This window comes from Scatophagus argus, chromosome 24 (assembly GCF_020382885.2).
Source record: "Scatophagus argus isolate fScaArg1 chromosome 24, fScaArg1.pri, whole genome shotgun sequence".
NCBI lineage: Eukaryota > Metazoa > Chordata > Actinopteri > Scatophagidae > Scatophagus > Scatophagus argus.
Genome location: NC_058516.1, coordinates 3136387 through 3151645, shown reverse-complemented (window position 1 = coordinate 3151645; position 15259 = coordinate 3136387). Strand labels below are relative to the sequence as shown.

At 45.0% G+C, this 15259-nt stretch overlaps 1 protein-coding gene across 8 annotated transcripts in view; it reads left to right on the top strand.

Moving 5' to 3' along the window:
* The window catches only part of tns1a (tensin 1a), a 75617-nt gene extending 61174 nt beyond the window's left edge, over positions 1-14443 (top strand). For 2 of the 8 annotated variants that reach the window (XM_046381711.1, XM_046381717.1), the window contains 18 exons: positions 149-1834; positions 2761-2841; positions 3298-3461; positions 3587-3731; positions 7032-7106; positions 7538-7564; positions 7867-7948; positions 8190-8731; positions 8824-8910; positions 9211-9339; positions 9490-9585; positions 9678-9755; positions 9897-9968; positions 10169-10195; positions 10525-10693; positions 10857-10925; positions 11018-11047; positions 11200-14443. In XM_046381711.1, coding sequence (XP_046237667.1) covers positions 149-1834; positions 2761-2841; positions 3298-3461; positions 3587-3731; positions 7032-7106; positions 7538-7564; positions 7867-7948; positions 8190-8731; positions 8824-8910; positions 9211-9339; positions 9490-9585; positions 9678-9755; positions 9897-9968; positions 10169-10195; positions 10525-10693; positions 10857-10925; positions 11018-11047; positions 11200-11329 — 3689 coding nt within the window. In that variant the 3' untranslated portion in view covers positions 11330-14443. The remainder of the gene's footprint in view (positions 1-148; positions 1835-2760; positions 2842-3297; positions 3462-3586; positions 3732-7031; positions 7107-7537; positions 7565-7866; positions 7949-8189; positions 8732-8823; positions 8911-9210; positions 9340-9489; positions 9586-9677; positions 9756-9896; positions 9969-10168; positions 10196-10524; positions 10694-10856; positions 10926-11017; positions 11048-11199) is intronic. The other 6 variants (XM_046381714.1, XM_046381715.1, XM_046381716.1 and 3 more) reach the window with 6 other exon arrangements.
* Positions 14444-15259: the final 816 nt, after the last annotated feature.

The following is a 15259-nucleotide window of genomic DNA, read 5'->3' as shown; positions in this document are numbered from 1 at the left end:
TTCAAGCAGGTTTTTGTACTCATCTAAAACACCTACACTACAAAACAGAAAAACATGTTTCCTTTTCAGTTCTGTGTATAGCTGGAACTGAATGAAAACACAGAACTACCTTAATAATTTCAGTGTATGTCTCTTGCGTCTCTTTCAGATGTTGTTCACACCCAGGGTCCACTTGATGGAAGCCTATATGCACGGGTTCGCAAAAAAGACTCCCTGGAGGGAGTTGTCACCATCAATGGCCTCCCAGTTCATGAAAACCCCTTGACCAACGCAGAAAATCCATTACAGCACCCTAACCATCCCCTCCAAACCACTGACCAGACCCTGCCTGTGACAGGCCACACTTCCCTCCCTGCCGTCGACCACACCCTCTCAGTGAGCAGCGACTCAGGCAACTCTACCGCATCCATCAAGACTGATCGTACTGATGAGCACAGCCAGTCTGTGCAGAGCACCGTAAACCATAACAACCCAGCAGCAACTCACCCACCTCTCAGCCCACAGGAGAAAAGAGAGCTCGATCAGCTTCTCAGTGGCCTCGAAGCACCAACTCTTCAACGACAGCCCTACCTGTCCACGTCCACCAGTCCAGGAGGAGGTGTCCGACACCTGGTGCCAGCACAGGTGCACGTTAACGGGGGGCACACAAGACTAGTTGGCGCCCAGTCAACAGAGGAGCGAGAGACAGACATTCTCGACGACGAGCTTCCCAATAGCCAAGAGGGCAACAGTGTGGACAGCTTGGGCACGCTCTCATCCTTAGAGGGCCAGGCAACACCAGCTGACCTCTATTACCAATCACAGACACCCATCAGCAGGCAGAACGACGGACCCTACCTTGAGAGAGGTGTTCTTGGGGAAAAGTTGAGCGAGATGCCTGTGCATGGAGTACGAACTCCCATGGTGATGCAAGAGAGGTCTGTGGACTCTGCATCACCACAGGGAGGATACAACAACTACCAGAATGGAGGAGGGATGTACCATTCACAGTCTTTTGGGAATCCGCCAGCCAGCAGCCCTGAGACCAACCCTAAACTGATGCCCAGAGCCCCGGAGAGGAGCACCAGTAGCCGGGAGGCTGTTCAAAGAGGTCTGAACACCTGGCACCAGTATAGCCTCCCGGATGATCCGTTTGGCCCTCCTCTTCAGTCAACTCACAGCTTGCCCCACTTCCCCACCCCAGCCTCGCAACGGGACATTGAGCAGTCCATTGAGGCCCTTAACATGCTTATGCTCGACCTGGACCCAATCAACTCCCACATGTCAAAGTCCCACAGTGCACCTCCTGGGGAGAACAGCCTCAGTTCATCCCAGGTGCCCTTCTCTCAGACCCTTGCAAGACCCTCATACCAAGCAGACTCTGCCATCCATGGTTACAACAACTCTGGGTCTGTCAACAACTCCTTTCATCAGCCCATGCGGTCGGCAGGGAGAGTCTCAGTATTGCCCAACCAGAGCCCTGTTATGGAGTCTCCAGCGTATTCCCCCCAGAGGTCCAACGCTGGCTACCACCACCAAAACACCACTCCGACACACACCCCAGAACCCTACTTCCACACACGCCAAGCAGCCCATCACTACCCCACCGATCCCTCCTCTAATTTCAACCAGCAGGTTCCAGTGAAACCTGTGAACTCATACCCAGTCGGTGGGGTTTCTCAGTCTCCAGACCTACAGGGCTCGTCCCCTTATCCAGGCTACAGTGCCTCCTCTTCTCCTCTCCCTGCACCCACCCCCCAGCCCAAGGATACATCATCTTCATCCTTGCCCAGAGAACAAGATGCAGAGGAGGAGACGCTAAACTTGGAGGGCCTGGTGGCTCACCGCATCGCCGGTAAGGCTTGGATTATTGTCTGTGAGTGAATGAGTGAGTGGCTGAAAAAGCCTGCTATGTCTGAGATGTTTCACTTAAGGTGACATTGCAGTAAATCCACTAAGTAGCACATACAGCTGCACTGCCATGCAACAATAATGTTACTGTTGAAAACACCAAATACAGACATGACGTTCATTTTGGTTAAGTTCATGCCTAAAATAGGTTTCAGGTCAGGTTCATTTTCCTGTTTCTATAAAATGAATAGAAAATAATCAGTGCATAATGAGTGCAATGAGCATTCACAATGTGGACAAAGCTCACTGGATTGGACTCTGGCCTGCATTCAGAGTTTATGTGGTGAAGTTTGGAAGCATCTTTAGCCTTGAGCACCAAGCAGCACGTGAGCAGTGCACCTTTCAGCAGTGTCTGTTACAGATTCATCATGGGGTGCCGCACCAGAGGAATGACCCGCAGTCATAAAATTAGGCCTGCAGCTGAAATAAGCAGGGCTGGTGAGAGTGGAGATGGGACGAGAGTAAGAATAGCCAGGCTTTCAGAGACTTCAGCTTCCATGCATTGTCTGCATTCATACTTACCTTTACTTGAAAATATGTGGCAGCTCCCAGGCGCCTCCCAGTGGAACAAAGTTGCAAACTCCTCCCATTTTTAACCACTTCAAACATTATGGAACCATCATCCCTGTAGTATTAAAGTCCTTTCACATAATCAGACTACAATTCATTTAATTTGCTGAATTTTTGTTTTCTCTTCACTTTCATTAGATCCATTTCTGTTCTGATTTTTCCTCTCCTTTTCTGTTCAATCCATCTCCCTGCTGTATGAACAACCCTTCCCACTATTGCTTCCTCCTCTGCACTCCTCTCACCTTCCTCCTCCACCTCCTGCCCTCCATTCACCACCCTGACCTCCCTCCCCGGGAGCAGAGTACAACGCTCGTATTCGGGGCATCAGTGCAAGCATGACGCCGCAGCAATCTGACCGCCACCGCTCCTATTCCTTCTCCGGTTTGTCCACTTTCCCTCACCTTTATTTTTTCCTGCATTTGTAGAAGCTTTTTCATATTCTTTCAAGCTCTCTTATGGTTACTTTTTTCATGAGTTTTCATCATTTCCAGTTTCTGCTCTGTTTCTCCTTTCCCACTGCCTTCACTTCACTTCTTCACAGATCTCTACCTCTCTGTGTGTGGCTCTCCTGATGGAGGCAGATTAAGGTTATGTCCAGGTTTAGTTTTCAAAAGCGGAGAATCTACATACCTACATACAAAGTTTCTGTGACTTCTTTGACTTCCAAACATTTTTGCAGCATGTTACATTAATAGAACATTGTGAACGTTGCTTTTCCACTTTTGAAAATGTGCAAAATATACCCACGGTGTCGCACAAGCAGTAAAAAAGGCAGCTTTTTAATTAAACTCTTCAGTAAATTAAATCCTTTATGTTGAAAATTTTGGTGCCTTCCAGGTGTTCGCACCAGAGGAATGACCCCAGAAGTGACGCAGGAGACTGGTCGACGTCGAACCACCAGTGAGGGACAGTACCAGAGCAGCCATGATGGCACGCCGATGGTGGATTCACCAGACTTCGCCCACAATCTGGCCCTTAACCCGGGGGGAAGACCCAGAGAGGTCAGCATTGAGTTTTACTGGTGTAATTATGGTGTAATTTCATAATTGAGTTAAACCAGTTTAATTTTGATGCTCTGGATTTCCACTTTGTCTTCTCATAACGATCCCCTCATCGTCTCCTCCAGGGTCCCATGCACAGCTACCGGGAGGCATTCGAGGACAGTGAGGCAGAAGGGTTTGCCAACAGTCCTACCTTTGGAGGTGGTGGTGAGAATTCCCCCCAGACCCCCAGCTTCCCCGTGTCACCACAGACTCCTTACTTCAACATGTGTAGGTTCACCCTGCCTGCAGAGCCCGGTGGGAGGGGGGGGGGGGGATTTTATTACACTGATTTGTCTTTGTCTAAAAAAAAGATAATTTAAAGCATGAAAAAAAGGCAAAGGGAAAGGATTACATAATGAGAACAACAAAAGAAATTTGTTTATTTTAATTTAGTCATGTTTTACAATAGGAACAAAATAATCAAACACAACTCAAAAACACGTGCTCACATCAAAAAATAGAATGGCTAAATCTCTAAAAACTAAGCAAACTACTTTACATAAAGGATGCAGTTGATGTTCATCTAAAACAAACAAAATAACCAACAGTGCCTCAAATAAATTTCAGAAAGTAAACTGTCAGTAGCAAATAAAATGGAGTCTCTCCTCACAGTCATGAGCCTCCCATACAAGTTCTTTCACACCTGCAGCCACATCACTTGCCTCAAAAGCGGCTTGACTCCCTGTGTTAACTTGGTTCTGCACTGCTCCCACTATAGTGACCAGTGCAGAGTCTGTGCCGTTGCTTCTCTGGGTCCCTCCTGTCCCCTGTAGGGCCACACACTCCAGTTTTAATTCAGGACACTCAGGGCCGCCCTCTTGACCCCAGGCCTTGTAACTCAGCGGCTGCTTGTCCACCCACAGCCACTGTCCAGGGAAGAAATGCAGACCGATCCAGACGTGGCGCGTGGTTTCATTTTTCTCTAACTCTTTCTTGATCAGCAACATCTCTGTCTCCGACGCCACGCTGGCGAGATCGTGGTGATGCTCCCGGCAGTGCTTCAGAGCCTCCTCCCAAGTCTTTCTCTCCCTCACCACGACCGCGCTGTAGCAGGCGAAGGTCTTCTGAATGTCTGGTTTGGCATCGTGCCATTTTTTGCGAGAAGTCAGGCCATAGTCTTCATAGTCTTGTTGATCGTTTGGTTGACCATCTTCCCAGAAAAAAGTAGACACGTCCCCACCTCCTGACCATGTCCATTTCTCCCTGTCTGTGAAATTCCTGATCAGTCCTATCCAGACATCGTCATCGTCTTGGTCAGTAAGCTGCCAGAGTTGTTGGTTGTCGTGTTCGTTAGTGACAGGAGCCAGGTCAGTGTGAAACATCTGGCAGTACTTCTGAGCTTCATGCCAGGTCTTCTTCTCCTCGATGTAAACGTACTTACCAAAAGTTGCAGACAAGCTCAGCAGGAGCAGGATGCAGGTGGAGGTTTGACCCATCGTTGCCTTGTGTCAAAGAAGGGCTTTGGAGTCCGGCGGCTCTCTGAGGGAGTTTTGAACATGTATATGCTGTAGTTTGTGTTGAACTGTGTTTTGCATAGGGTGGACCCTGTCTTTCACTGAACCATTCTGTGTTCAGGAGAAAATGAGAGCAAAAAGTTGCTACGTTGTGAGCAGAGCTAATTACCATTTATTATGATAAATCCTTATGTCTGCCAGGTCATTTTAAGTCAATTTTGTTTGTATCTCTACACCCAATCTCTACATTGCATAAACATCCAGTTTATCATCTAAACATTTGTTCACAAATATTTCACTTGACAAAGAATGCATTACAATGGGGCAGTAGCTAAATAGCTTTACTGAAAGAAAAAGCACTTTATTCTTAAAAATCACGCTTAGAGACTGAGAGATAAGTCTTTATGTGTTTCAATGGCACATCACAAACAAATTCTAAATTTGTTTCAGGCAAAGTGTTGCGTGACGTGACAGGAAACAAATCATGCAAATCGTGTTTCTGAAAAACGAGGGGAAATAGTTTGTCATCTTGTCGTGTTTCTAAGGGAAATAGCAAATTGAGACAGAAAAAATGTAAAGAGGGAGGGTTGGGGATTAATGTAACTTAATACATGTGGAGGCTATCAACACACTCACTTCTTATCAACACACTCACTTCTTTAAATGGTTCCCATTCCTCTCCTTTAAATCATTTTTCCTGAAATTCTTTACCACTTTATCTGTCTTCTGTATCTGTATACGTCATCATAACACATTGAAGTATGGACTATGGATCGTCGTTCAAACAACACTTTCTGATTGTATTCACTGCAGCTCTTAGTGGCTCATTTGCAACTGGCCACAGGAGATGAAAACCAGATGCAAAGTTTTAGTTTTCTGTTTTTTTAATACGTTTTCACTGTATGTTCGATGAAATGAGGAAAAGGTGAAATGAGGGGCCTCACGCGCCTGATCCTTGACCCTTGACCCTTGATATTACACATTTCAAACTTCTTGAGACACGTCTGTTAGCCTTCCAGCCACCCACCCGGTTGCAGCACTGACCACCCTGTTCAGCAGGTCTGTTTGACAGCTTGTGTTGACTGTGAGAAAAGCCTCTCCTGCAGTCAGTGCTGAACACACAGCTGTTGCAGTAAGAATCTGCTCTGTGGCACAAACTTTCATATCTATCACCCCTGTCCAAGCCACCTTAAGTGAGCGCTTGGCCTGAATCCCTGCCCTGCCATGGCTTGCTTTTGTAAGTGGAGGATTAATGAAACTGAAGAGTTCATTTCCAGAATTCTGCATGTGTATCACCTGGAATTAAATCAAAACGTTTCTCTACTAGAAAGAGTTTACGAAAGCTTCTATTGCGCAGCTTCTCGGCTGATTTAATCTCACTGTCGCTTACAAAATCAGTGTGTTTAGATTCACAGTCAGAAAAGATGGCATCTGATTTTGGAAATAACTCCTCAGTTTTTGGATGCCTTTTGTGCGTCTCGTCAACGTTAGCGTGACCTCATCTTCAGCCTTTTTGCAGTGTTGTTGACTCATCCGACCACAGTCTAACCTGGTTCCAGTCATTGTTTGATTTGAAGCAGCATGCTATAAATCTTTCCAACATCTTCATGCCTACGTGGATGGATGGATTCCTCTTACACTTCATGAAAGCATTTTAAATAAGAATATAAAAGAAAACATCGTTTTAGCTTTGTGATACTGATATTTACACTTCAAATAACCCTTAGTAGAGACAGATTTTGTGTTCATACAATAATCGAGCTAATGCTTCGACCTTACTTCATTTTTTTCATTTTTGAGCAATGAATGCTTACCCTGTTGTTCTAACTGTAAACATTACAATCAAGTCAGTGCCTGATGACTTACATTGTGTGCATCCAAGTACATCCGCCCCCTGAAGCATTTCATGTATTGTACTGAAGTGAGGAATTGTTTCTCCTCATGCCTTACATTGTTTGTACATCCGTGCATGGCTTTAATGTGCATTTCTCATCTCAGGGTCTTTATTGTCATGTATGTTTTGTTGTTACATTTCTTCACATCCCTCCTTGTCTCTTTGTCTTTGTCCCTGTAGCTCGCTCTCCTCCAGGTTTGTCAAAGACCCCTCTGTCAGCACTGGGACTGAAGCCTCACCAGCTGGGGGGATCAGGTCAGTTGAAACGTATCAAATATACTTAGCACAACTTTATTTGTACCGTGTTTACTCTGTTAAAGGTGAACATATAGGTATGCTCACACGTAGATGTCGTAGTTCACATTATTCCAGTCTAAAAAGATACTTGAGGATGCAGAATAGTATTTTTGAACAGTATAGTAATAGCATTAGACAAGCTTTGACTTTGTGCAGCCTGCAGAAATTCTCTCCAACACTGCAGTTCTAAGTGTCTGCTGCCCCCTATGTGCTCAAAGCTGTTATTGCGCCTTTAAATGTCTCTTCTTAACATGCTGAAAGTCAGCACTTGCCCTCCAGTTCAAGTTTGTCCCCCTTGTCTCCTCCTCCTCTTCCACACATCTCGTCCTCCTCCTCCTACTCCTCCTCCTCCTCTTTTTCTCTTGCTTTCTGTCTTTTCTTGCTGTCAGACTCTGATTCTGTTGATGGAGAACGAGGTAAGAGCATTTCTGTGGCAACACACTGTCTCTGTAGCACAATCTCCTGACCTCAGCACATCTTATTTTGGTTTTTTTTTAACAAATTTTGTGTTTCACTGCAACCAAATATCTTCCTTCTCAGTTCTGCATCCCAGCTTTCCTCAGAGTGTTTGTTTCACTTCTGAATAATTGCTGTAACTCAAACTCAACGCCTGATAACTGCACCGCATAAACAACACTGTGAGATGCACCAGTTTGAGACTGACTGTGAGTGTGTGTGTGTGTGTGTGCGTGTGTTTTTGATGCTTTGTGATCCCCAGATAATCACAATTTTGGGGACTCGAGAGCACAACCGTTCAGCGCTCCTCTCTCCTCCAGCAGTCCCATCCACAGCGCTGATGGGTGAGTAGTCAGATCACATCAACTAATCAAGAGTCAGTCTGCATGTCAGCACTTCCTTATGAGCAAAATGAACTGTCGTCTCATCCAACTCGTGTGCTGGACGCCTGTGTTTGTAACGCGATTTTTCTCAGCAATCCTGAAGTCATGTTATGAATCCAGCAGAAATCAAGAAGGGACACAGAATGCAGACAAGCAAAAAAATACGTTCTCTGAAGTCTGTTTTTGTTTTGTTTTCCTGTAGATGGAGGACTGGTTCTTCAGATGTTGCCCCTCACAGACCCACGTCCCCTGAGGGCTCCCAGGTCAACATCATGGGCGTCCACACGGTCCCCGGCAGCCCCAACACCCTCCACCGCACAGTGGCCACCAACACACCGCCAAGCCCCGCCCTCCAGAGACGCCTGGCTCAAGCCAGCCCCTCGCTGGCCAGACACCCGCCTCCAGCTGGTGGCAACGGTGTCCCCTCCAGCCCTCTGATTGGCCGAAACCCTAAAACAGCAGCCGCTGGCGTGCCCCCCAGCCCTCTGATGGGACGTCGCACAGCAGCGAGCGGCCACAGCACGCCTGATGAGCTGGGGGCTGCTTCTCGTCAGGGCAGCGCCCAGCCGCCCTCCACGCCTGCCTTCCCTGTCTCCCCACAGCTGCCGGAGAAGAGGCACATGTCCAGCGGAGACGCCGAGAGGACGGAAAACAAGAACCTGACGCCTGCCCCGGCCAGCAGTGGCAGCACGCCAAACCTGTCTGGCATACAAACACTCCCGGACATCTCAAAGTCCATATATGGTGAGGTGCTGAAAGATGAGATGAGATTTTAGCTCACAGAAGGTTTGTGTCCTCCGCAGTAATCCTTTTCCTTGTCTCCTCGCTCCAAACAGATGGTTATCCAGACATTAAGATGAATGTCAAGTTTGTCCAGGACACCTCCAAGTTCTGGTACAAGCCAGACATCTCCAGAGAGCAAGGTGAGACTTGGATACCTCAGATAACCCACCGCGATGAATTTATTGATCACTAAGTGATAAAATAACAGTGGCAGCCATTTTCTTCTTGATTGTGTATTCCCCTTTCATCTTCCTTGCCCTTCTGTTTATCCCTTTCTTGTCCTCTCGTGCATTTTATTTAATCAACGGCTGTCCTGAACCTCATCTTGTTTTCCTCTGACCATCTCCCTTTCTGCCTCATCCTTTCCAATCTCCTCATCCCCCTGCTCTTTCCTCTCCTTGCGCACCTTCTTCGTCACTTCCTTTGTCCCCTTCTTGCAGCCATCAATCTGCTGAAGGACAGGGAGCCCGGGGCGTTCATCATAAGGGACAGCCACTCCTTCCGCGGCGCCTACGGCCTGGCCATGAAGGTGGCCTGCCCTCCACCAACCGTCCAACAGAACAAAAAAGGTAGAGAAACAAGTTATCCTCGTTCTGACAGAAATAAAGTTTGAAGCCGCAGCCGGGCGAGTCTCCTCCTTATCTGAATGTTAGCTCCAACAGAAAGACTCTTCGTCTTCGATATGTTTGCATTTCGCTCATCAAAATAATCTTTTTCAGTTGGTGACATGACTAATGAGCTGGTGAGGCATTTCCTGATTGAGACAAGCGCCAAAGGTGTCCGTCTGAAGGGCTGCCCCAATGAACCCTACTTTGGTGAGTTTGTAGCTCTCTTTGTGTCGACGATGAGCTGTTCATTTGATAACAAAGTGGTCCAGTTTGATAAAGAGACGACTTTGTGTTTGCAGGTTGTCTTTCTGCTCTGGTTTACCAGCACTCGATGACTCCATTGGCTCTGCCCTGTAAGCTGATGATCCCCACCAAAGGTCAGCTTCACCCTCATCACTCACATATCGTTTGTTTGCAACTGAAGCAAAGCCCTTGCAGACTTCTCAGATTAGTGCTAATTGTTGCTCATGTTAATTACAATTTAAAGAGCAGTTTCCCTTGTATCCTGTCTCTCACAGACCCAAATGAAGAGGCGTTGGAACTTGCCACACCTACTGATCCGGTTGTTGAGCTTCTGAAGCAGGGAGCAGGTGAGTCAGAGGAACTAAAAATGAATCTTCACTGTAGTTTGACAGATGGTTTTCTCAGGTCATCACAGTGTCCCAGTGCAGGGTCACTTTGAGCCAATTCGGCTCCCATCAGCACATCACAAAGAAATTCTAAACAAATTTTTCATAGTTTCTATAAAGCCTCTCATTAATTGGTTAATTTGCTCACCCTTACCTTACAGTTCAGAAGGTTCCTGAGGACGCCCATGGTAAATACTGGTTTGCACTGCTCGGCTCCATCACTCTGACCGAATGTGAATGCGATGATGCCTGCTCTGTCAGAGTTGAAATTATTCCTCCTTTGACTTTAACTGAAACCACTCAAAACTGTGCATGCACGATACATTGAGAGTCACATGTCGATGGACCGAATTTCTAAAAGTTATCAACTGTGCATTGCATGAGAACGTTAACTACGCAACTTTTTTCACTGGAAGCTTTTTCACTGCAACCTCCACCATCTTACAATAAACTGCATGCATGCTGGTCTCCTCAGAAAGTCTGTTTTTGTTCAAGCGGCTGTTTTGTTCACCTCTAGCGTGCAACGTTCTGTACATCAACTCTGTGGACATGGAGTCTCTCACGGGGCCTCAGGCCGTTGCCAAGGCGGTCAGTCAGACACTGGCGACCGGTCCTCTGCCTGCCGCGACCACCGTCCACTTCAAAGTGTCGATGCAAGGCATCACGCTCACCGACAGTCAGAGAAAGTGAGTCCGCAAGCAAAATGGGGATGTGTTTCTTCTCATATTCTCCCATAGTTTTAATCAGGTTTTAAACTCTGTGAGAAAATAAATTCATCACTTGATAACCCCCACACATGAACACACAAACTGTGCCTCTACAGTGACTTTCTCTTTTCTCTTACTGCAGACTCTTCTTCAGGCGACACTATCCCATCAATACAATAACCTACTGTGACACTGATCCCCAGGACAGAAAGTAAAAAAAATGTCAATTCTCACATCATCAGTTACAGAAAACCATTTTTTATCATTTAATCTCAAAATCAATCATATGTTTCATTTCCACAGATGGGGCAAAGAAGGAGGTGGCTCAGTGAAGTGAGTTTAAACACTTTAAACTCAATGAATGGGTTGTTATTCATCTACATATTTACTTCCTGCTTTCTCAGATTGTTGCATTTTTGCTGGAATATCAGCAAAATGCTAAAAACGCACGCATACTCACAGGATGTTGTTCTCAATCCCACCAGAATTTTTGGATTCGTCGCGAGAAAACAAGGAAGCACAACAGACAATGTCAGCCACCTGTTTGCTGAGCTGGACCCAGATCAGCCCGCCTCCGCCATTGTCAGCTTCGTCTCCAAAATGATGAAGCGGTGAAACCCCCCAACGTCCAGATGGCAGCGGCCATTTTGAAACCTTCCTTCGTCATTGGTGTCTTTTTCGCCAGGACTCGATGATGTCCTGTTTTTCTGTTTCCTGTCGGTTTGTTTCTGTTTCCCTTCTCTCTTTTTTCTCTCTCTCTGCCTTGCTGGTTTGTCTTGACTTGGGTCTTTTTTGGAAGAGTCTGTATTTGAAGGATTTAGTGTGCATACAGAGTGGAACAAGTGGATGTGTGGTGTGGAGCTGTGAACGTGACAAACGTGGAGGCCATCGAAGGGAGAAGATTAACTTGCAGGGTTACCTGTGCCAGGAGAAAATGCTAGCTAAAGACTAAAGGAACAGTGCTAAGTTCAGTCAGGAAACATGTAAGGACTCGTATGTTTCAGGGTTTTCTGTTGTTGTTTTTGTTGATTGATTTACCAAAGGTAGTTGCAACACAAGTGCAAGAATGATGTAGCTATTAAGCCATTATTATTTCCTCTTTTTCAAAAGATGAAGTGTTGAACAAAAAAACAAAAAAGAAAAGAAATAAGGATTCTTCTTGAACTTGTCTTCAGGAAAAAAGTTGGCCTTGATGGCTCATAGCAAAACAGTCTGAAGACCTTACGCATGTTAGCTTGATCTTTAAGCTTGGTTCTTCTAACTTCCACAAAAGTCATTGTGAAATCCTTAAAGTGGTCATTTTTGGGTCTGTTGTGTGTTGGAAAGGGCTCTGCAGTGAAACAACGACTGATCTAAACTGCGCATAGCAGACCAGACTTTCAAAAAAACAAAAAAAAAACGCCACTCTTAGGTCACCACACTTTGTGTCAGTGCAGCCACACTTGCATCACCTTGGCCTCCTGTCCAAGCCTGAGCTCTCCCTCAAAACTCGCTTATTGGATCACTTTTGCCTGGGATCAGCAAGCTCCTTACAGCATGGTGTACAGAGCGAGGAAGACTGTTTTGTCCACAAGATGGCGCCGCGCATTCAGGCTTGGACCCTGCCCCTCCCCCCACAGACTTGCCCATTACCAACTGCTTGCAGTAGTGGATCTGTTGATAGACGCTGCCACTGAAACACACTGGAAATCACCAGGGACTGGCCCCATGACCTGGACCTATGCACTGTTCTTTATGCATGTTGTTGTCCCCAAATGCACCCTTCCTCATAGCTACATTCAACATTCACTGAAAACATTCTATGCTTTGTGCTAACTTAAAAACCTTTAGACAAGTACACCAAGGTTGTATGACTTGTCAAGGACTGCATGAATTAGACAACAATTTTTGTACTCTTCTCAGAGTCTTGAAAAGAAGTAGACAACCCATTGTTGAAGTAGTCCCATGATGGTGAGATGCTATATTTTTACTTGGTTTTTTTTCTTTGTTTTTGGTCCATTTGAGCCAGGGTTACCTTTCACTGTATCAAGGACAGTCCGGTCTTTGTTTTTTTTGGTTCCACAGTGTCGTCAGAATTTACATTTAGATACCTTTTAGGGCAAAGGAAAAAAACAGGAAAAAAAAAACCACAAGGAGTTTCCACACTGTGCGCAAATGCCTGCTTGTTGAACACTCGCTCAACCATTCACAATAAGCTAAGGAAAATCGATATTGATATAAATGTACATAGATATACTACTTTGAAAGGTGACATAGCGAAAAAGTATTTATTTTTGTTGCTTTGGTCCCTCATGATTACTCATATATACATATATTGTACAGTCTAGATAAAGAAGATTACCTAATGGGTTGAGAAAAAAAATATATACTTATTTTGGCTAATGATTTCAAAGTCTGACGATTTTGAAATGTGTTTGAATATATGGTGTACATTACTTTGTACATGTATATGTTTGTTTCGGGCTTGTCGTGTTTTTCATTTTTGCGTTCTCTCAGAACGAGGTAGGGCATGAACGAGATAGAAGCCAAGAGTCTGAATTGCATGGACAGAAGATGTGTGTCGCCACAGCGGAAACACACTCATAGCAGCAGATGTAGCTGGTAGGTCTTTTAAGGTCAAGATTTTTAGGAAAGGGAAGCACGAAAAAAACAGTCCAGCAGCCAACCTCAAGATGCAATATGAAAACAGCCGTATGCACCCATGACAGTTAGGATTCTAATTTTGCCAAAGACTCAGACACTTTGCACATCTGTGCTGACTGGCTGCATGTCGCTTTTTCTGTTCAGCCGCTACTCAGTTTCCATTCTTGTGTCTCATACCTGAAACTACACGCAGCTTTAGCAGCAAATTTAAGAAAGCTCAGCCAGCCAAGACACACAGACATTTGTGTTACTGGCCATGTAAGTAACGGGTGGGAGTTACACGGCAAGGCCTTCAGCTGCTGATGGCAAGAGCATAGACTTTTGAAAATAAAATGGTTTCTAAAGGTGTCTCCAAAAATGTCTGTTCAGGAGAGAGCAGACCTGATGTGCCCCAACTGGAAGTGTGTAAACAAAGCACTTACATTTACAATACCAAAACAGGAGCGATATAAATTCCATATGGGTGTCAGTGCTGGAGGTAAATAAAGGTAGACGTGTCTCACCGTGTTGCTAAAGCTCTGCAGCTGCAGCTTTGTCAGACTGCCAAAAGGTGTCTTCTCTGGCCCTTCTCGAAAAAGTCAGTGATTTATTTATTCTTATTTATTCTTTCATTCTTTTTTTCATGTCATGTCATGAGTCTCGTTTCATCGCCCCATTATCACCTTATCGCAGGTCTGACGGTCAGCGTTGACGAATGGAGGAATGTACGGTGGCGCTTTATTGAAAGCAGAGAGGTACAGTGCACTTAAATCGACTACTGGCAAGCTATCTTCCATTTTTGGTCATTTGGGGAAAATAAAAAAAATAAAAATAAAATAAATGTTCTCTAAAGATGATAATAAAAAAAATTAAATTGCATTGTACCTGTTGGCTTTGAGTCAAGAGTTACCTTGTTGTTTCAGTGAAAAAGAAGTGATTTCTGTGACCCCCTGTGTACAGATGAGACTTGTATGAATGTGCTAATATGGATGTACAAATGGGTCTCAGATTTTGTTTGCGCTTATCATTTACATTATATTGCCATGGCTTACCTGTTCCTAAGGAGGAAAAAAAAACATTAAAGCAATACAAATCAGTTACATCAAAGCTATGTGGGTGTTCATCATTGTGACTTGATATGTCAGTTTGGGTTAAGTCTAGATTCATGACTTTACTGCCAAAAGCCTTTTTTTTGTTGGGTTTTGGGGGTTTTTTTTGGTTTGTTTTTTTTTTCTTTTGGATCTTCATCTACTCTTTGTCTTCGGTTGGTTTGTGCAGACCCTCGTCATTCAGCCTCTCCGTCAGGTGTGCAGCTCTCGTCAGGGTTAACGTGCAACACATGCAACATGTAGCATAAGGTCTCCTTTAACCTTATATAAAGAGTGTTGGTCACAGGAAGGCAGAATTTTGTTCAGAATCAGAACAGAAGAATTAAAGGGTTGAATGTGACCTTTGGTTCACCTGCTGCCCTGCTTGCTTTCCCCTGCCCACATTATTTTACTGTCAAACTACTGCCTGTTTTTAGCTGCTACTTCCGTTTTGGGGAAGGTGATTTATCTCTTCATCCCTGTTGATCATTTGCATTCGAACACATATTATGTAGCTCAGCAGGCTGAGCTTCTGGTCACAACACAAAAGCCACAAGTTGAAGCAACAGGGTTTTTGTTTGTCTGAATTTTCAGAAAATATCAAAAGAAAAGTATGGAAGTTTTTTCCACCACCACCTTTATGTGAATGTTAAGAGCTGGATGCATCAAGTTAAACAGCTGGTGGTGCTAATTCTCCCGTCAGGTGCCACATTGTTCAGTGAGATGACTTGAACCTCACACTGTGTAACACATTCAGTCAAGTTTTTCTTTTGCACAAGCTGAAAATTATACCCAAAATCAAATGGATGGAAACACACTTGGTCTCCTGTGATGC